At 32.2% G+C, this 21680-nt stretch overlaps 1 protein-coding gene across 5 annotated transcripts in view; it reads left to right on the top strand.

Moving 5' to 3' along the window:
- The window catches only part of LOC118187654 (SEC14-like protein 2), an 89850-nt gene that overhangs the window by 20177 nt on the left and 47993 nt on the right, over positions 1 to 21680 (top strand). For 2 of the 5 annotated variants that reach the window (XM_085814540.1, XM_085814539.1), the window contains exons 2-4: positions 1832 to 1988; positions 14396 to 14469; positions 17136 to 17205. In XM_085814540.1, the coding sequence (XP_085670666.1) occupies positions 14416 to 14469; positions 17136 to 17205 (124 nt within the window). In that variant the 5' untranslated portion in view covers positions 1832 to 1988; positions 14396 to 14415. Of the gene's footprint in view, positions 1 to 1831; positions 1989 to 7622; positions 7721 to 14395; positions 14470 to 17135; positions 17206 to 21680 lie in introns of those variants that run through there. The other 3 variants (XM_035357927.2, XM_035357932.2, XM_035357941.2) reach the window with 2 other exon arrangements.

The following is a 21680-nucleotide window of genomic DNA, read 5'->3' as shown; positions in this document are numbered from 1 at the left end:
TAGAGTTCTTTTCATGATATTTAAGAACACTGCTACAGAAAGTGACAGCAGTTCGTACTAGTATACCTTATTCAGGATAATATCAGACTTAAATTTATGGGCAATTTATCCTCTCAAAAAATTCATTCAATTAAAATATTACCTGTATAAATTCTTTTATGCCATTTTAAAATTCACAATGTAATTTATACTTCCTCAGTATTTCACAAAAGTTCTTAGTTTAGTTATTCCCCATGTTTGTTTCCTATTTTACCGAAATACACGGCTTAAATTAAAAAATTACAAGTGATCTTAATATCCAGATCACTTGAAAATTAATCTACTAAAACGAGTTACGAGTTAAGTCACGATCTTTTAGTCTGACGTCAATAATTATGACGCCACTATGACGTCAATAAGTTCTTATGAAAAAAATTTTTTTTTTTACTTTTGACCAACGAAATGAAACGTGATTTTGCATCGTCAACGATAAGCAGTTAGAGATTTATTTACTTTTATGTTAAAATTATCAGGAATTAACAATAAATTACTTCTTCCTACCCAACACAATCTTCAGGTTCTTTTACTTGAAATTTAATGCTTTAACATATAATATATGTGTATTTCTTCTTGTTCTTTATTAAAGAATCTCGGAACTAATACCTAAGATAACTAAGTATGACGAACAACAATTTATTTAAGAATTACTCAAAGAAAAGGAATAATAAAAGTGAGAGAGTATTTTAGCTACATAGCTTGCGCGAATCGTTCAAAGTTGTGTCAGAAAGCCTGTAAAAAAAAAAGAATGTTCATAATTTTTGCGAATCTCGCATCACATGACCAACAGCGATGCTCCGTTTTAAGAATGAGTCACGAATGAGTCCTGTTACAAGGTTGTATTTAATATACGAAATAAAGCATTGCTTGAAACTTTCTGTAACCAAATAGTGATCCACTTTTCCTAAGCATTTTAAACCATTACGTTTGCTTACCTGTGTTATACAGGATGTTTCATATAGAATGGGACAAAATGAATAGCATAGAACAAATCCTGAATTGATTTATTAAGCCGAAACAAATTAACTTTGAAACTACAATCATGTAATTTTTGTCTGGCAATCGGGAATAATCTTCTGTTAAGAGGAAATCTTCCGCTTACAAAATCCCCCCTAGAGGCACTATTAATCAAGATGACACCATCTATGCAGGAGGAAGTATACTGCGTTTTGGAACACGCCAAAACATAATCGTTTATCGTTGTTTATAAAATAATGTCTGAATTATTTTATATAAAAATTTCTCTACTCTCATATCTTTGTCTATTTCTTCATTTCGCAAGCCACGAAGCACTTACTTTTGCCTAAATTTACAAGCACGCATTTTAAATGATTAGCTTATTTACAAATCATTCTTGTTTTCTGTTTTTTAACTTCATTACACGTTTGTTGTTTACTACGATAAAAAAAAGGTGAGATGGTTAATGCATCGTATTATCTCCCATTTCCTTTACAATACATCCTTTCCCTCCTTGACATTTTAATAATGCTTAAGGAATTTAGTAGTAATTTAGTAGTTTATTCATTTGGAAATCCATTGTTAGTTTCGCTTCTGTTTTTACATAAAATCCTGTCATTCTGTTAAGCGAAAATAAGATTTCTTTCTATTATTCTGTTGTTCTTTCAGTATTGTTAACCTTGATCTGGTTTTGTCCATCTTAACTCGTATTACTTAGAAGGTATTGCATAATAATTAGTATGTGAGATTCGTTGCACCTGGTTGCGGTTTTCCTTGTTTAGTTGCGAATTAAGTTTTTAATTTTTTATTTCTTTCATTTCCCTTCCCTTGCTTTCAGGACTTTCCAGAAAATGCCTATTAGAAATGCATTTAAATATGAGAATTAGAAGGATATTGCAGTTTGTCCTGTAGCAATACAGCAAGAGTTCTCCCAAATTCGCTTGTTCTTTAGCGGCAAAAGGACTATGAAATCGTTGCAGTAGTATTAATATCTGGTAAGTTAGTTTGAATTCCTTCTGGTGAGGATTAAGTTCACATTAGCGAGGGCCTTAAGTAGAGTTACCTTTGGTTTAGTTAAATTAGAATTTCCAATGACTGCATAATTTAAGTTTCATGCTCAATTAACTTCAAGCTAATTAAACTAATTTAGCATTCTTGCCTTAAACTGAAATTCTAGAATTGCAAATGAAATATTTGAATTGTATTGTGCTTATTTCTAAGGATTAATTGCGCTAATATTCATCAATTACCGATATATTCTAACTTTTTAGACAGTTTTAAATTTATAATGAGATTAGGCTAGTTGTTCATAAGTTCATATAAAATTAAAATATTATTCATTAAATGTATGTATGTGCGTATATGTGTGAGTATACACACGTACATATGTGCACATACATACATTTTTGAATTCCGTCCCGATAGCACAAGATTACCGAATTACTTAATTGAATTACTAATTAAGTTTCGTTAATAATTCAGAAGTCAAACAACAAAAATCAGCGTTATATCGTTGTTTGACTTCTGAATTATTATTTGTTCGGTGTGTTATTGTGTCTTAATTAAATTTCGTTAGTTAAAAACAGACTTTAGAAGCTACGTTATGTTGTGATTAAAGATGCGATACTTTAATATTTTTAGTCAAAAGGGCCAATCAAGCTACTTTTGTTTCTTTTGCAGATGTATCTAACGACATTTGAAAGTGAGAGTTGGCATCGATGGATATGCTAATGTTATCAATATTAGCGCGAACTGGAATTCTCTTTTCGTTTGAATTACAAACATATGCTATTGCAGTCGTTAATAACACAGTTTTTCTCTGTGCCAATAGGCAACTTGATGGATTTTTTATGAGAACCATCTACATTCTTGTTTATTAATTCCACCACTGGAAGTTTCCTTTTTTGTCTTGTTTAATTGTTGATCGATTTCGCCATTGCTGAGTAAGCGATGATTGCTATGTTTACAATAATTAAAAATTGGCGGCATAACACTATCAGTTAATTATGTTGCTTTGTGTTTGCCGATTTGTTCTTGCTTTTAGTGAAGTTCCTTTACAGTGATATAGAAATGTGAAGCTTTTTGTACAAGAGGGTAAGATTTTTGTACTTTTCATGTAATTTTTCAATGTGAACGAAATATGTGTAGTTTGCTGATTATTATTATAAAAATGTATTTACCTTTTTTTTGAAATTCATATTAGTGGTCCGTCATATATAAAATTATATATGCAGTGGGCCGTGAAGTTCTAAGGGTTAAGGACCGCTGATTAGAAGCCCAAATTTGAAATTTAAAATTTGTTTCATATTTTGTAAACTTGAAAGAATTTTTGATTAACAAACTCAAGGATTTCAAAGCGAGCCATGGCAACGTTGTACAGAAAAAACATTTTTATCTCTAGCGTACGAGACTGTGTATCGGAAATTCTAAAGATATGCTTATTTAAAAATTATTTTGCGACATTGCTCTTGAACTGAATTTTATGATATTTAATAAATAAAGGTAACACACAAGATGAAAAAAACGTCCCTTTGGACGTTATTTAAAATCTGAAACCTTTCAGATTTTTTTTAATATTTTCTTCGTCCTATTAATAAAATTCTGGCAATTTCTACTATTTCTCTCTAGCTTTGAAATGTTTTTGAACTTTCACATTTTCCTACCATCAAAATTTATTAATATCAATATATGGTAAAATTAGTAAAATTGAAATTTTTATTAATTATGGAATTTTTCTTTAAAGATCAAAACGTTTACCTTAGCAAAAAGTAAAAGAAAACTCATTAAATCTTGATTAAATGATCGGAAATTCTAAAAATATGCGGACGTCACGAAAAATATCCCATGTGAATAAATACATTTTAAATCTATTTTACAATCTGTTTTGCGAAAAGAATCCTTTGTTCTGTCCTTACGTATAGATGTCATGCAAAAAAGTGTTCAAATGGACTCGAGAGCTTCAAGATGAATATTTTCCTTGAAATATGATACCCGAAATTTTTCGTGATAACAATACTTCCTTTTTTTTCGCACAAGGAAGTAGAAAGGAAATTTTTAATAACCTTAATTTATTTTAATTTAATATATATTTTAATTTATATATTTTAATGAAGCAGTTAATAAATCATAAGATGAATGGGATGCATTTCAAGATGTCTTCAAGTGCCTTTTGTGAATTAGGAATTAGAGAACAATTAAGAATTGTATTGAACTTATCGAGCCTTGAGTTAAAATGTTTCAGCAAAATTCCATTTCTTTCGCTATCATCTGAATTGTTTTCTTTGAAAATGTGAGTTTTTCTCTGGATGATCATTAAAATATTGCCCAGATTAAAAAATGTTTGTTGAAAAATGGCTACCAGTTTGGCTGTTTTCTGCAAAATTTATATTTCCGGCAATTGAAGTATTTCAGTGAAGTATGCATTTCAGTGAAAATTTCATCAGTTTTGCAAATTAACGGTTATAATATTAAACTCCATTAATTCGGTGAAAGACAGAAAAAAACGACTGCCAGATATTTGGGCAAAACTTATAAGAAACACCCAGAAAGGTTTGAGTGAGCAGGAAATGTTTTTAGACGCAGAATCATTGTTATTAAAAATATGAAAATCCATGCTGCTAGAAAATTGACAATGCTAACTGAAAATGTTTTTGAAGTTTGTAATATAGCAAATACATTTAAGAGGACAAAATAAATCTGAAATTATTATTTCTAGAAAGCAATTTTTTAATTTAAAAAAATGTAATGTGGGCATCATACACGACTTCCTTGTGCGATCTATTAAATTATACATATTCTCTGCTGCATTTCATTTAAACTTATTTTATCGAATTTAATTATAGATATATTTCTCATTCAATCAGTTTCGCTCTCTTTTAGAGGCAAGGTAAATTTAGGTCAGAACTCAAAACATATTCCTTAAAAATTGTAAAATAAAGAAAAAATAAAACACCAAGTACAGTTAAATAGTGTTAAAGAAAATATTTACAATTTAAATTAGAGTTTCTTAGCAAAAACAAGCAATTCAACTAGCGGGCAGGAAGACATATTTTTCGGTGTACAAAACTGAGTTTGCTTTTCGTCTCTGCAAAAAGTCACTGAAGTTGGTGCACCAATTTATTCAATTCGCTATTCTACTAAAAGTTTCAAATGCAAACAAATAGTTATCGCTTCGTTACGCTTAGCAGCACTTTAATAGCTTTTAAATTGTTGATAATTCTACAACTATTACATGCAGATTAATTCAAGGCACAGAAAACATTAACCGGATTATCAGAACAACAAATATATATAATATATGCATATTATATATGTTTATATACTTTTTTGAGGCCGTTTTAAACCAAAACGTGAGGTGCACAACTATATGTTATAAAATACATTTAAGAGGACAAAATAAATCTGAAATTATTATTTCTAGAAAGCAATTTTTTAATTTAAAAAAAATGTAATGTGGGCATCATACACAACTTCCTTGTGCGATCTATTAAATTATACATATTCTCTGCCGCATTTCATTTAAACTTATTTCCTCGAATTTAATTATAGATATATTTCTCATTCAATCAGTTTCGCTCTCTTTTAGAGGCAAGGTAAATTTAGGTAAGAACTCAAAACATATTCCTTAAAAATTGTAAAATAAAGAAAAAATAAAACACCAAGTACAGTTAAATAGTGTTAAAGAAAATATTTACAATTTAATTTAGAGTTTCTTAGCAAAAACAAGCAATTCAACTAGCGGGCAGGAAGACATATTTTTCGGTGCACAAAACTGAGTTTGCTTTTCGTCTCTGCAAAAAGTCACTGAAGTTGGTGCACCAATTTATTCAATTCGCTATTCTACTAAAAGTTTCAAATGCAAACAAATAGTTATCGCTTCGTTACGCTTAGCAGCACTTTAATAACTTTTAAATTGTTGATAATTCTACAACTATTACATGCAGATTAATTCAAGGCACAGAAAACATTAACCGGATTATCAGAACAACAAATATATATAATATATGCATATTATATATGTTTATATACTTTTTTGAGGCCGTTTTAAACCAAAACGTGAGGTGCACAACTATATGTTATAAAATACATTTAAGAGGACAAAATAAATCTGAAATTATTATTTCTAGAAAGCAATTTTTTAATTTAAAAAAAAATGTAATGTGGGCATCATACACGACTTCCTTGTGCGATCTATTAAATTATACATATTCTCTGCTGCATTTCATTTAAACTTATTTCCTCGAATTTAATTATAGATATATTTCTCATTCAATCAGTTTCGCTCTCTTTTAGAGGCAAGGTAAATTTAGGTAAGAACTCAAAACATATTCCTTAAAAATTGTAAAATAAAGAAAAAATAAAACACCAAGTACAGTTAAATAGTGTTAAAGAAAATATTTACAATTTAATTTAGAGTTTCTTAGCAAAAACAAGCAATTCAACTAGCGGGCAGGAAGACATATTTTTCGGTGCACAAAACTGAGTTTGCTTTTCGTCTCTGCAAAAAGTCACTGAAGTTGGTGCACCAATTTATTCAATTCGCTATTCTACTAAAAGTTTCAAATGCAAACAAATAGTTATCGCTTCGTTACGCTTAGCAGCACTTTAATAGCTTTTAAATTGTTGATAATTCTACAACTATTACATGCAGATTAATTCAAGGCACAGAAAACATTAACCGGATTATCAGAACAACAAATATATATAATATATGCATATTATATATGTTTATATACTTTTTTGAGGCCGTTTTAAACCAAAACGTGAGGTGCACAACTATATGTTATAGCAGTGGCATATACAAAATTTCAAAGATCTGAGGCCACTGGTTTTCGAGTTTTGCGAGATACATTCATAGCTACGTATGTACGTACAGACGTCGCGAGAAAATCTATTCTGAATCAATTTTAAATCTATATTACAATATGTTTTGAGAAAAAGATTCCTTTATTCTGTCCTTAAATACAGACGTCACGCAGAAACGTCGTTCAAATGGATTTGAGAGCCATCAAAATGGATATTTTCGTTGAAATATGTTACCCGAACTGTTTCGTGATTACAATACAGCTTTTACTTCGTACAAGGAAGTAAAAACTAAAGAAACTGTACCTTTCTTTTCTTCTCTTCGTGGTATATTTTATCATTCTGGTAGTAGGCGTACCCTCTTCGCCTTTAATTGCAAATTTCAGTATACTGTAGAAGTTGAAAAGAAAAAGGAGGTATGAAAAAAGAGTTGCAAATAAAGGAATCAGTGACAGAGCAAAAGACAGATTAAGCAACGCGGTATATATACTTTTAACTTGCAATAATTTTTAACAGGAGTTTTAAAATTTAATCAAGCTTTCATTGTGGTAGCGTCATGATTTTACTTCTTTTCTAAAGCGCAACGGTAAACACCTTTCAATAATCACATGATCCTACTTACATAATTCTAAAACTGAATCTCTTCTATAATTTAATGCCTATGTGCCGAAGGAGGAAAATTTCATCCTTTTGTTTCCTTTAGAATTAAGCTGCCTCAAAGGTGGACGCTTATGAAAACAATTGAATATTGATTATACTCATTAAGGAGGTCATCAAAGAAAAATGTAGAAAGAGTGATCTTAATGATCTTATTTATGAATGATGGATATCTAATGCTAAATCAAATCGCTTCCAGCTTTGCAATGAAAAATTGGTAGAAGAAGAGATGATACGATCCATGTACTGGTTTCCCTGTTTAAATTAGGTACGTTGTTATTAAGAGATTCTTAAAGCTATGATTAATGTTTATGTTTTCCTACCTTTAATTATGAGCCTTATTTAAAATATTGCTGAACATTCAAATCTTTGCTATTTAATTCGAAAATTTTTATTTTGAATGTTTTAAAAGTTTAAATTAAAAGCTTTTATTGATTAGTTTTATTGACGACCACTTGAATCATTCATTTAAGACGGAAAGTTATTGTTGTAATATTAATTTTTGCTCACGTTATTCCATAGCTTCACACCGTGTTGCTCCTAAATATCATATATTTAATTATTTGGGGGAAATTCAACATTCCTTGTTTCGTATTTATCTAGTGTCAAAGCACACATGACACATAATACATAGGGCTCTATTTACTTTGATTCTCAAATGTTCCCAAAAATGTACATTAACTGCAAACGAAATGTCGACTGTTACGCGCTTAATTTTCATTTCCCTCTACGAAGTAAAGGAAGCATTTTAATCGCCATAAATTTCAGGTATCATATTTAAACGAAAATATCCAATTTGTACGTACCCGAATCCATTTGGATGATTTTTGCTCGATGTTTGTTCATTACGGACAGAATAGAGGACTTTTTTTTTCCAAAACGGATTTTGAAATGGATTTAAAGTGGTTTCAAAAGCGTACGTTCTCGCGTATGTATATATCTCGCATAGTTCAAAAACGATTAGTTGTAGAAAGTTGAAATTTTGTATTTGGAACTGTTATAACATCTAGTCGTTCACCTTCTTTTATATCACAAGGCAGTATTAAACGTGTATATGTTACCGTGAAAGACCGAAATTGGAGAATATCGACTTTCACCGGAGAATATCAACATTCACCAAATACGTCGGTGAAAGACCGAGTATTTCACTACATTCTTGTATACTCGGATCCTCACCGGTGTATGTCGTCAATCACAGATATGCTAGAGTGAAAGTTGAAAAGAGAGGTTATAAAGTGCCATAATAGTTTTAGTTGTTGCAATAAATAAGATTTGAATCACATAATTTAGTAAGTTTTTTATTACTGTTATTTTATTTTCTCATTTAGAACGCACTATATAATTAAGTAAGTTTTTAACTTCTATTATTTTCCTTTCTCATTTTGAATGTATTGTGTGTTTTAGGTTCTCATGTTGTTAAGTTCTTATTTCAAGTTTTAAGTGCGTTTATTCGCGACTGAATTACAGAGAAGAAAATATAATATTGTTATATGTTCAACATTCACCACTAGTACATGGTGAATGTCGACATTGACCGGTGTAAGTCAGAAATAAGAGTGCTTGGAAAATATTTCGGACATACACCAAGAGACTATGTGAATGTTGACATTCACCGGTAAAAGTCGACATTCTCCTGATTTCGGTGTTTCACCGTAACATATACACTGACGAGCCGAATCATTGTGACTATCCGAACGTTTTCCAATGAACTTCTCTGGATGATGCGAAGGACACGTAGTTAAGTGGGAATGGTATTTAACTGCTGCTGGAGAAGCTAAGGAATCATTCTTCCACTTAACTTTTGTGATGTACAGAAAAGGCTGATGATCTAAGCGAATTTGATATGGGTCAGATTGTAATGACCCGAAGACTCCGAAACTGTGCAATTGTTGATTGTTCGTGATCTGCCGTTGTTAGTATTTGTGCAAAGTGGATAAATGACGGTGAAACCAGCAGTAGATGCCAAGGTGTTGGACTTCCATGCGTCATCAAAGAAAAAGGACGTCGGAGAATATGGTACAGCAAAATCGGCACTAGACAGTGGCTCAATATAATACAGGTCCAAGTGCAAGTGTTTCGGAACACGCAGTTTAGCGGACACTGTTGGATATGGGACTAAGCAATAGGTGTCCCACTCTTTTGTCTGTTGATCAAGCGCTATTGTTGACTACGCCTACAGTTGTACAGTGGAAGACAATTGCCTGGTCGGATAAATCATGATTTGTGATTCATGCATCGATGGTCGCAGCAGGGTGCGCTCTCTTCCAGAGAAACAGCTGCTCCTCCCTGTCACACAGTCTGTGTATGACAGCAGATTATATACAGGCTTGTGGAGGTGGTGTTATGCTTTGGGGAACTTCTCGTGGGCGGCTGTGGGACCCTTAGTTGTAATAGAACAGACCATAAAAGCTGCGGACTATCTGAACATAATTTCCGATCAGTTGCACTCTTACATGCCGTCAGTTTTCCCAGCTGGAAATAGAATCTTCGAGCAAGACAACACTCCATGTCACAAGGCTCGAATTGTGTTCGAGTGGCTCCAGGAGCATAAGGTTGAATTCCAGTTAACTTCCTGGCCACCCAACTCGCTGGATCTTAACCCGATGGAACACATTTGGCATGTCATGGAGCAGCAGCTCAGAGCTTAAATATTACCATGGCGGAAGATCTCGACTTTGCGCCACCGCTGATTATATACTTGGTACAAACTGTTTGCAGTCATCTACCAAGAACTTGTGGCATCCATGCAAAGACGAGCTGAAACTGCTTTGCAGGCCAAAATTAGCGGAACGAGTTATTGAATAGGTCGTCATAATGTTTTTGCTCTTCAGTATATATATATATAATGAAAAGGACTTTTCAGTATTGATGGCGTAGACCGTAAAATGCTGAATCCTTAACGAACACCTGGCTGTAGAGGTATATTAAATATGTATCTTTATTTAAGTTGGAGTTAACACACTTTGTGGCCACACTAAACTAGGCACATTAATCATGCCTGTTTTAGAGTTACAGTTTAGATATTATCGCGATAGGAAGAAAAGCAGTACTTTGTCGTCTTAACGACAAGAAAGCTAGAAGCAAAAAGTGCGCAGTTAATAAAATATAGCAGCTTATTAAAAGAAAGATTTCAGTTTTCCAAATTTTGAGTTCAGATTTAGAATTAGACATCAGCATAACGCAAATCAGATGAGATGGATTGATACAGAAATGGACACAGTCCAGTGTGTCCAGTTAAAAAGTTATTATTGTTTTTACAATAGAGAGGGGGAATTAAGGGCTATTGCTAGTTTGAATTATGATTTTGAAACTGACATATTTTTTATCTTACGTATATATAAAATAGCAACATAAACAAAAAAAGGACTATTAAGAACCTGCACCTAGGCTGCACTGATTTAATTAAACATAATCAATCATAAGAATGAAAGAGGAATACTAGTATTAAAATTCCAATATTTCAATAAAGTAAAAATTATGAAAGGCAATAAAAAAGATAACTAATAAAATAACAAATAATATAAAGATAACAAATTTAAGTTTATATAAATTCCAATTTATAATAGCCGTAGTAGGTAAGGGTAGATAGAAAAATTAAAATCAAATGTAAAATAAAAAAATCGATATTATTTTAAATTAATAAAATATTAAATGTATTTGAAATAATTTTACTTTGAAGGTACTTTAAAAGTAAAAAAAAAAAAGTAGCAGATGGAAAAACTGTTCTACAAGCACTGGCTAATAGTAGCGCAAATGCCTAAAACTGAGATGTAAGAATTGCAAATAATAATTATAGCCATATAAAGAAAATTAACTAAAAATGAACAATTTTAAAGATAGCGAAATAATACTGACTCTTCAGGGGGAATTAACTTATTTGACACACTTTCCAACTGTTCAGACATCGTGCTTCGTGCTTGCTTTCTATACATAAACTAAAAATTAAAACTATACAGAAATATTCAAATCCCCAAATTTAGCTAACTCATATGCATTTCACGAATTCTCATATACGATGTAAATCAGATTGAAAATTATTTGGAACATCATATAAAACGAAAAAAGCATTTTTTAAATGCAAAGAAACCGTTAGAATAAAACGCAAGTATCAAATCAATGATGCGATCAAAACATGTAAAAAATGTGTAAATAAAAGCACGATAATGCAAATGTAAACAAAAGGAGTACACCTTATATTACGAAAATATTCAACTAAATGCAAATGTCATTTCTAAAATAACGAATTAGGCCAGAATAATTTTAAAAGCTATAAAAACTTACTCAGTACATCGTAATTGGTAACTAACAATGAACAGGGTTTTTTTCTTAATTCCAACCCGGCCTTTATTTCCTTAATCGTTCGTCGTTGCCATATAGTGTCAGTTACAGAAGCGTTTTGAATGACGAAAGTATTCAACTTTTTAGCAATTTCAAATTTAAAAAAGAAATTTTTTAGAGAAATCTAACTTCTAAGGCTTCTTCTGTAATGTCTGGACGTTCAAAATGATCCGTATCTTTTAGGTAAAACTAAATATTTTTAAATTCGGGATGCCTTTTCAATTCTTCAATAATTGTCAGCCAGGAGTCTATTTTGGAACTTCTGGTGTAATTCGAATAAACTTTACAACATTGTCGGATTTCGAAGCTCGAAGTAGTCTTGAACTTGGCATAGTAATCACGGCAGAATTATTTGAAAAACACCACAAACAAACAACAATAAAAAAAAAAAAATCTGAAATGTTTCAGATATTAAAATACGTCCAAGGGGGCGATTTTTTAACGTTTTGTGTGTTACCTTTATTTATTAAATATCATATTCTTTGCACTTAAACCATAAAGTTTAGTTCAATAGCAGTCACAAAATAATTTTAAAATGAGCCTATCTTTAGAATTTCCGATACACAGTTCCGTGCACTGGATATAAAAAGGTTCCCCTCCCCCCGTAGAGTGTTGCCATGGCTCGCTTTGAAATCCTTGAGTTTATTAATCAGAAATTCTTTAAAGTTTTACAAAATATGAAATTGAGCATAAAACAAATTCCAATTTTCAAATTGGGTCTTCCCTATGCCCATATTTGTAGGAGGAATACGTCATTCAAAATTTGATGGTTCTATGTACCGTTATTTTATCACAATGCGAGAAATAAACATACATTTATGCAGATTTTTCATTATTTAATTTCTTCAAATATAATGCAGGACTCTAACATTTTGTGGCAACAGTTTGAAACGTGAACCGACACTTATAGGAGTCCGACACAAAACGGCAAAACGAAAGTAATAGTCCTTAGGGACTCAAATCCCTTTGGACTAATAATTTCTTCGTCCGATCTCTTGCAGTAAAACAAATTAAAAATCTGGATTTTCCTAAAGATAAAGTCTGTCAAGTCCTCGATTCGATTTTGTTATGGAATTTGCTAAATAGCTCCGACTCAAGCTTGGCCCTATTCTTCATGATGGGAAACGCTTTAATTAATGCCTGATTTAAGTTCACGAAGTTGTGGCTTTCGCTACCAGGCTCACTATCATGTTGAAGATTGGCCTCTAAAGGATGGTGATTTTCTGCGCTTCTTGAACTGGATGCAGCAGAAAATGAGTATTTATTTAACAGTTTATTAAAACTCAATACTGAGGTCTTTCCATCAAAAGTTGTTGCTTGTTTCATAGCAGCTCTAAGTGTGTCAACAAAGTTGAAATCTCTCCATGGGATTCACCATGGCCGACGGTGCTTGCGACGTTCATGGAAGATGCTGAAATGTGAAGTTTCCTTTGATAGTTCTTATTGTTCGGGCTGGGTAACATAAACATCTGCTTTGCTAGCATAAACTAACGAGCACCAGAAAGACTGTAGAGGAATTATTCTCGTGTTTTTAAGATGTAGAACAGACAATGTCAGAAGAATGGCGTTAATATCCCTTTTATTTGAATACAAAGTTGATCCCACTTTATTTTGTATAAGCCAACACTTCGGGCTTAACTTAAAAAAGTAATCTTGAACTTAAAATAATATGTAATTACACTAGTCTAACTGCTCACAGTATAACGTAAACGAGCAGGAAAGATCTGGCTTCTATTTTGAATTGTTTTACACGTTGCCATCCACACCTTCACTACAAAGACAATTAAATTAAGCATTTTGATGTTTTCCAAGGTTTTCGGATATTGAATTAGTATTTTTACTTATTAACTCTTCGTATAAACTTTGTGAATAAACATACCAGAAGAGCAAAATAATTAAACAAAAATTTGGAACCTTTTTTACAGCTCAAACAGTTTTATGGTTTTTCTCTGCATATACATATTAGCCAGTTTTCCTCCGAAAATCTCTCACAAAGGCATTTTTCCTCTCAAGCAGGTAATCCTTGCATGCAGTTTTAAAAACAGAGAAGAATCACGAGAAATCGAACTGATCGATTTCTTGGGCAAATGGCAGAGATGATTCGTCTCGTACAGTCTTTTAATTAAATCATCTGCAGTAGTAGAGGACTACGCTATTAACAACAAAAGTTAGAAAAGCTCTTTAGAATTTTATGAAGTTATATTTAATACTTTCAACTCGTACTGACTCGGAATCTTTTACTTCGAACTTGCTGGTTCTAAAATAGTATGCCGTTCGAAATCCAAGTCATAAATTAAGTATTAGTTAAAATAATTTTCTTATAACTTATTATATAATCTGAACCCAGAAAAATTGAATTCTTTTAACACAATAATTCGCTAGATGTTGCATAATTTTTTAATTATATAATAATATAAGCTTTCACAATTTCTTCGATTATTTTTATAAATTCTTAAAAATTCATACATTATATGCTAGTATTGTTAACAAAAATAAAAGATGGTATCTTTCTAGTTTAATTATTTATACTGAATGCAATTTTGTTTTTAGTTGCAATTTCTTTTCTTACAAGATATTCTATATGATAATATCTCTTGCTTTACAGAACTATAATTTTCATGCAAGATGAATACCTCGGGCACAGACTTAAATGAAATGGAGCTGAAAATGTTGAAGGAGGTAAGATATTGCCAGATGTATAATAAAAATTATAAAAAATGTGAAATATAAACTTCGATAAATGAAATAATGCACTGCTGGCCATTAAACTCGCAACACCGTAAAGGAAAAGAAACACACACACACACACACACACACAAAAAAAAAAAAAAAAAAAAAAAAAAAAAAAAAAAAGGGTATTTATTGTACGTAAACAGTAAGGCATGAAGACAAAAGGACTAAATTTGTAAGCAGTTTAGGTTTTTGCAGAGGGACGAAATTAGTAGAAACAGCTGCCACCCCTGGCAGCTAAAACTCTTTTTAACCGGTTAGACATAAACCGAACTGGGCTTGGAGGAGAGAAATGAGCAACTCGTTCCATACTGCTCTAAATCTATGCCACACTTTATCAACCGTATTAGCTGGAAAGAAATGTCGGGTCCGTCTCTCAGGAACCCACGACCAGGTGTTTGCAATGGGTGACAGATTAGGAGACCATGCAGGCCAGAGCAGCAATAGGTATAAATCTTAGGATCTATTAAAGAAATAAAAATTATACATGTTAATAACACCTTGTGCTGTCACTGCTGATCTTTATTACAATAAAATTCCATACAGTCTGCTCTCTTGGATTGGGTAAAATTCGTGAAATTTATGAAAATGAACTTAACACCACTCAGACAACCAATTTTCTTAATCATACCACCTATAGCTTAAGTTATACTGCGTTTAAAATTAGAAAATTACAATAAAACTTTTCTCAATTAATTTATTTATACATATAATAACAACAGTAATCCCAAATATATATTTTCATTTTTTTTGTCAACTCCATCACATAAGTCATGTATACATCCTTTGCTATTTTGGCAGTGAATCATATTCTCTTCACCGTCTTCCTCACAAATATTAGGTTGTCCGGAAAATAATGCAAGTTTTTAACCTATATCTTTAAAGTATCATAATTCAACTCAAAAACAATTTTATTAATCAAAAAACGTACCAGCCAAATCAATGCATTTTTGCCAAAGAGATATAAGTTTATTTATGCTAATAGAATAAAATTCTGGAGTTCTGGACACGATAAAGTTGGCAAATGCGTTTTTGACCTCGTCTTGGTTTCTGAAGCATTTCTTCTGCAGAGTATTATCCAGATGTTTGAAAAAGTGGTACTTGGTCAACGAGAGGTCAGGCGAATATGAGGGAAGAGGGAAAGTTTTGTATCCAAATTCTTTCAATTTCTGAAGGGTCAGTTGCACGACGTGCGGTCGAGCATCGTCATGGAGGAGAACTGGCCGCTTCCTGTTGACCAATGCCGAGCACATGCGTTCCAATTTTCGGTGCATTTCGTTGATTTGCTGACAGTACTTATCTGCCGTAATCGTTTCGCCCAGATTTAGGAAGCTGTGATGGATGAGACCGGCCGCACACCACCAAGCAGTCACCATAATTTTCTTTTGGTGCAAATTTGGCTTTAGAAAGTGTTTCGGTGTCTGACCGCTGTCCAACCACTGAGCCGAATGTCGCCAGTTGTTGGAGAGAATCCACTTTTCATAGCGCGTAACAATTCAATCAAGAAAAGGATCGTTTTTGTAGCGGAGAAGAAGAGCAGACGACACTTCAAAACGGCGATTTTTTTTTTTTTTTTTTTAAATTTTTGCTTTCAGTTCGTGAGGCAACCACTTATCGAGCTTCTTTGACTTTCCTATACGATTCAAGTGATCAAAAATCGTTGTTTTGCTTACGCCAATCTCCTCCGCGAGCTCTCGAACAGTTGTGCACGGGTTCGTTTTCAGCTTAAGTCTTCAAATCATCGTCATCAACAGCTGAAGAGTGTCCACGACGCTCTTGATCTTCCACATCAAATTCCCCACGACGAAACTTTTGGTACCACCGTTGAACTGTAGATTCATTAACACTTTTCTCGCCCCATACTTCGTTGACATCTCGAGCCGTTTGTGCTGCGCTGTGTCCTAGCTTGTACTCATAAATGTAAATTTGCAAAAAATCCCGTTTTGACATCTAAACAAAAACACCTAGTAAATATTTTTTATTAATTTTGGAACAAAATGATTATTATAGAAATATAGAGCGAAACTAGAGCTTCAAAATGATATATAAACCAGTGTAATTCAAAATATTTTTGTTGCTAAAACTGTACGGAAAAGATAAACAATTTCAAAAACCTGCATTATTTTTCGGTCAACCTGATATTACTGGGAGACGAACACGATGTAAAATAAGATGGTCGGCTAGGGGATAACTTGTTTTGCCGAAGAGGTGCAGTTGTGGAGCTATTACACCCTAATATATAAGAGCAAGAAACAAGCAGTGGTACGACTTTGCGCAACCTTACCCTATGTAGCAGTATGTAGAGATCTTTCAATGCTACCAGCATTGAAAGATCTGTGGTTTGAAATGAATGCATGCAGTCGATTCTTGCATTTCGTGATTTCGAAAAATCTAATGTTTCTACAAGCTGATAAACTTGGAACCGCTATATTTAAAACTTTTTAGTTGAAAATATTTCCTATAAAAATGATGCTCAAAAACTGTAGCTGAGGACTTACTTTACATTGAATTACAAAGTTAACTTTCTCATTAAAGTATTTGATTTGTAAAATTTGTGTTACTCTTTTATTTGAGAGTCTAATAATACTCACAGCACTTTTCACTTTATTAATTAGTTTCGTAAAGCCTTATCAGATGTCCTGACGCCGAAACACACAGACGCTATACTGTTGAAATGGCTCAGAGGTAAGTTTTAAATTCCATCAATTTATATTATTTCTAACTGTCGAAATGCGAATTGTATACTAAATCCTTGTTTAGAATGAGCGCAATCATTTAATGGAATAAATTTTCCATGGTAGCGGATTATACCATACTCTTGTTTAAGCTATAGACAGATTTTGTTCAGGTGACTTATCTCATAAATAACTTATATATCCCAAATTATCCTGTCTTTCTTAGAAAACTTTCTATATCTCAGTGTATATGAAAACAGAGTAAGAGTTCCCCATAAAACAGAGTAAGTTTTCACATCCCTCGAACGTTAGAAGCCCAATCGGGAAACAGTATTATTTCATCAGAGAGAGATATTATACGAATTTTCTTTTCTATGAAGGTAGCCATTTTGAAGAACTTGACTATTAATAACTGTGGTTAAGTTTTCATATACCTCGAACTTTAGAAACCCAATCGGGAAACAGTATTATTTCATCAGAGAGAGATTTTATACGATTTTTCTCTTTTGGGAACGTAGCCATCTTGAAGAACTCGACTACCAACGACTGTGGTTAAGTTTTCATATACCTCGAACATTAGAAGCGCAATCGGGAAACAGTGTTAGTTTATCAGAGAGAGATTTTATACGATTTTTCTTTTCTAGGAATGCAGCCATTTTGAAGAACTTGACTGTCAATGACTATAATTAAGATTTGTACAAAGACTGTCTCATTAAAGGCAGGCTTTTGAACTAAGCTCGTGAATAAATTTCAAAATACATAAAATATATATTTCATAACAACTCTTTACACTGTAAACACAGTTAAAAGTTTTAAAATAATGCTTATTAAAATATATTCATAAGAAGTCTGCCTACTTGAAATAGTTTTTTTCTTTAGTTCTTCCTATAAAAGCATTTCATATATAAATAAACTTCATATGCAATAAAAATTCATTTACGTTAGTAAACCAAATTATTATTCTCTACAGTATAAACATGTTTGGATGTATAAACATGTTTCTTAACATGTTTGGATGATCTAGAACTTCATTATGAAAGCAGTCAGTGAAGAAATTTCAAACATTTAAATTTGCAAACCTTTCAAACATATCTTCCTCCCAATCATCTCTAGTCTAAGTTCGTTATCTCGCATGAGATTCTTATCAATGTTTATACCTAAATCTTCAAATTCGTTTTCCTAAGCCTCGTTTCTAATCTGTATAAACAGAGCCTGTCATCCAAGATTTCCCTTTCGCATATCTTTCGAGTATAAACTTCTGTATACTGATATTTTGAAGATATTTGGGTTATAATGCATTGCTCATTATTAAGGAAGTTCTTTATTTTGGAAGTGTTGACACATAGCACAATGATTAATCTTTTTTAGCCCAAAAGAAACTATTAGTCTAGAAATGGAATTTTGCATCGGTTCACTATAAACGCCATATACTTTTTCAGATAGTTGCCACCAAATATGATCGCCTTCTATTATTTTTAAAGAAATAAAGTAATAAAGAATCTGCATGTATGTATGTTACCTGCACTGTTGAAAAATGGCCATCAAATTCCGAATAACGTAGTCGTTCACCCGAGCAAGGACACCTGGAAGCCGGAATTTTGAATTTCGATTTTTTTTTGTTATATATTTCATAATTTGTAAACTTTTATCAATTTTTGATTAACAAACTCGGTGATTTAGAAGACAGCAGGGGCAAAACTATACGGAATAAAACGCTTTTATCTCCAGCTGGCGAAAATGTCTGTCGGAAGTTCTAAGGATATACTGTTTTTAATATTTTGCGATTACTTTGTTGAATCGAATTTCATGTGGCGTAAGCACTAAGAACGTGATATGCAATAAATAAAGTTCACACGAAAAATGTTACTAATAAAAAGACAAAAAAGTTTCCTAAACCATCTTACTACGGAACCAGAGCACTGATATGATAAATTGAGAAAAGGCTTAAAAAAATAGAATAAAGCATGTCAACATTTTTATCTCCAGCTCGTAAGAATGTCTGTCGGAAATTCTTAAGGTATATTGTGTTTAAAATATTTTGTAATTTTGCTGTTGAATCGAATTTTATGTGACGTAAGAGCTAAGTGCGTAATATTTAATAAATAAAATTAACACAAAAAATTTTAATTATAAAAAGACAATAAAAAAAGAGGTTCGTAAGCTATCTTACTAAGAAAACAGAACATTGATATGATAAACTGAGAAAAGACTACAAAAATAAAAATAAAAAATCTGATGTATACACAAAATGACTTCCTTGTACGGAATATTAAATTATACTCATTTTTCTTGCATTTCATTTAAACTTATTGGATTGAATTAAATCTACTTCGCCGACAGCGAATAAACCACAATAGAATAAATGCATTCTTTAAAATTCACTCTATTATTTGTTTACCATAGTGACACTCTGGCGCTAGATTTATTTAACAGTATTATATATCGTTCATATTATAACTCAGAATGCACAAAATTTATATCATTTAAGGAATAGAATTATCTAATCGTTGCCACATATTTTATTCAAATACTATACTAAAGCTAAAACGATGTATAAAAGAAATTAAGCAAACAAAACGAAAAAGAAACAGTTTTTCACATACGGTTGAATATTTCTTATTAAATTAATTCAGTTCTTACTTCGCGAGAAGGCAAAAATACATAAAAACTCAAAATATCTATATCAAAAATTACGAAGTAAATCTTAAACACTTATTTCCTCGAAAAAAATTCCAGAAAGGATTAAGCATGATTTAATTGGCAATAATAAATGAAGGCGTTATCTTTGTTGTTGCGAAGCTAAGTTTCTCTAGATTGGCAAAAAATCCACTACTCTGCTGTTTCAAATTTAAACGATCAATGGCCGCCATAAAAAAAAGTCTTAGCGGCACTTAGACAACTTTAAAATTGTTGATAATTCTAAAAATATTGCATACAGATTTACTAAAACCATAAAAACCTTAACCGGAAGATAAAAACAACATAATTCAATCATTTTTGAAAGCAAAAAATGTACAATTTACAATTATATAAGAGTAAGGAAACTGAGATCACTGAACCGGGTAACAGAGTGGATATATATATAAATATATTTATATACGTTTGGTGCGGCCTATTGCAACCAAAATTCGAGGTGCACATCTACATGTTATAGCAGTCCTATATACAAAATTTCAACGTTCTGAGGCTACTCGTTTTTGAGTTATGCGAGATACGTACGTACGCACGTACGTACATACGCTCGTACAGACGCCACGAAAGATTCTCTTCAGAATTAATTTTAAAGCAGTTTTATAATTTTTTTGGAGGAAACGAGTCTTTTATTCTGTCCTTACGTACAGATATCACGCAAAAACATCGCTAAATTGCATTCGATAGCGGTTAAAATGGATATTTTCGTTGAAATATGCTGCCTGAAACTTTTCGCGATTACAATACTTCCTTTTTTCTTCGTACAAGGAAGTAAAAATGCATGTCAACAACACTTCAAAAATTCACCTTAACCATATGGGTCAAAAACACTGTTTTGGGCTACAAATGTTTTAACTCAAATGCTATTCGTTCTAAATTTTTCAATTTCAAATTTTTATGCATAATATGCAACATTTTCTTCAAGACGATTAATGAAGATCTTTCTCATGATTAGAGACTGTAAGGAAAATTATTTACAGCTTTATTATATTCAGAAATCAAAGGAATATTTTCAAGCATCTTTGACCTTGGCTAGTGGCTCCTGATCTCGGGCGTATGACGTAAATACTGTCATTAAAAACGTGTTTAAGTTGCAAAATCTAGCTTGAAAACATCTAATCGTCTCCATTCTTGGGAGTTTTGATTTTCTTATTTAACCTTTCTCGTTCAAGGTCCGCAGATATTTTTTCATGCACTTTTCTTGACAGAGAGTAGGATCGTAGTTTCGTAAAAACAAAAACCTGTAAATTAATCCACTGAGGAAACGTGTAATGAAACGCAATATGACCTTTAATGATGACCGTTTCTTTTGTTAAAGTAAACATCCTCTAACATGCAAACGAATAAGAAATTATTCCATTAATCTTAAATCTTAGTTGCGATTATTTGTATTACTTAACTGCTGTTTATACTTATCTGATAAAACCTGATTATGAGTGTAACATCAGTTTGGAAATCAGAAGATATCTCGTTTAATTTTCCATATCTTCAGTTCAAATACGAAATTAAAGCACCTAAAATACTTTTCTACCATTAAATTACTATTATTCATTTTCATTTCTATTACGAAAAATTAGGGCCACCAGCGGCCGAGCGATAACGTCGCTAAGCACTGGTAGTTCGGTCCGACGTTCGAATCCCGCGAACGGGCTGGCTGCATGGGTTTTCGTGGTTTTCTCCATGTGTATACGAGCCAGTTTCCCTTAAAAGGTCCTCCACGAAGGCATCTCTTCCTTAAGGCAGATAGCCTTCGATTGCTTTGCCGTAATCTAATAAACCCTTACGAAAAATTAT

Source organism: Stegodyphus dumicola, chromosome 4 (genome assembly GCF_044657685.1).
Source record: "Stegodyphus dumicola isolate Sdum_Otavi_A_Nest chromosome 4, ASM4465768v1".
In the NCBI taxonomy this organism is placed as follows: Eukaryota; Metazoa; Arthropoda; class Arachnida; order Araneae; family Eresidae; genus Stegodyphus; species Stegodyphus dumicola.
Note: the sequence above shows the minus strand (reverse complement) of the source record. Positions and strands in the feature narration are given on the sequence as shown.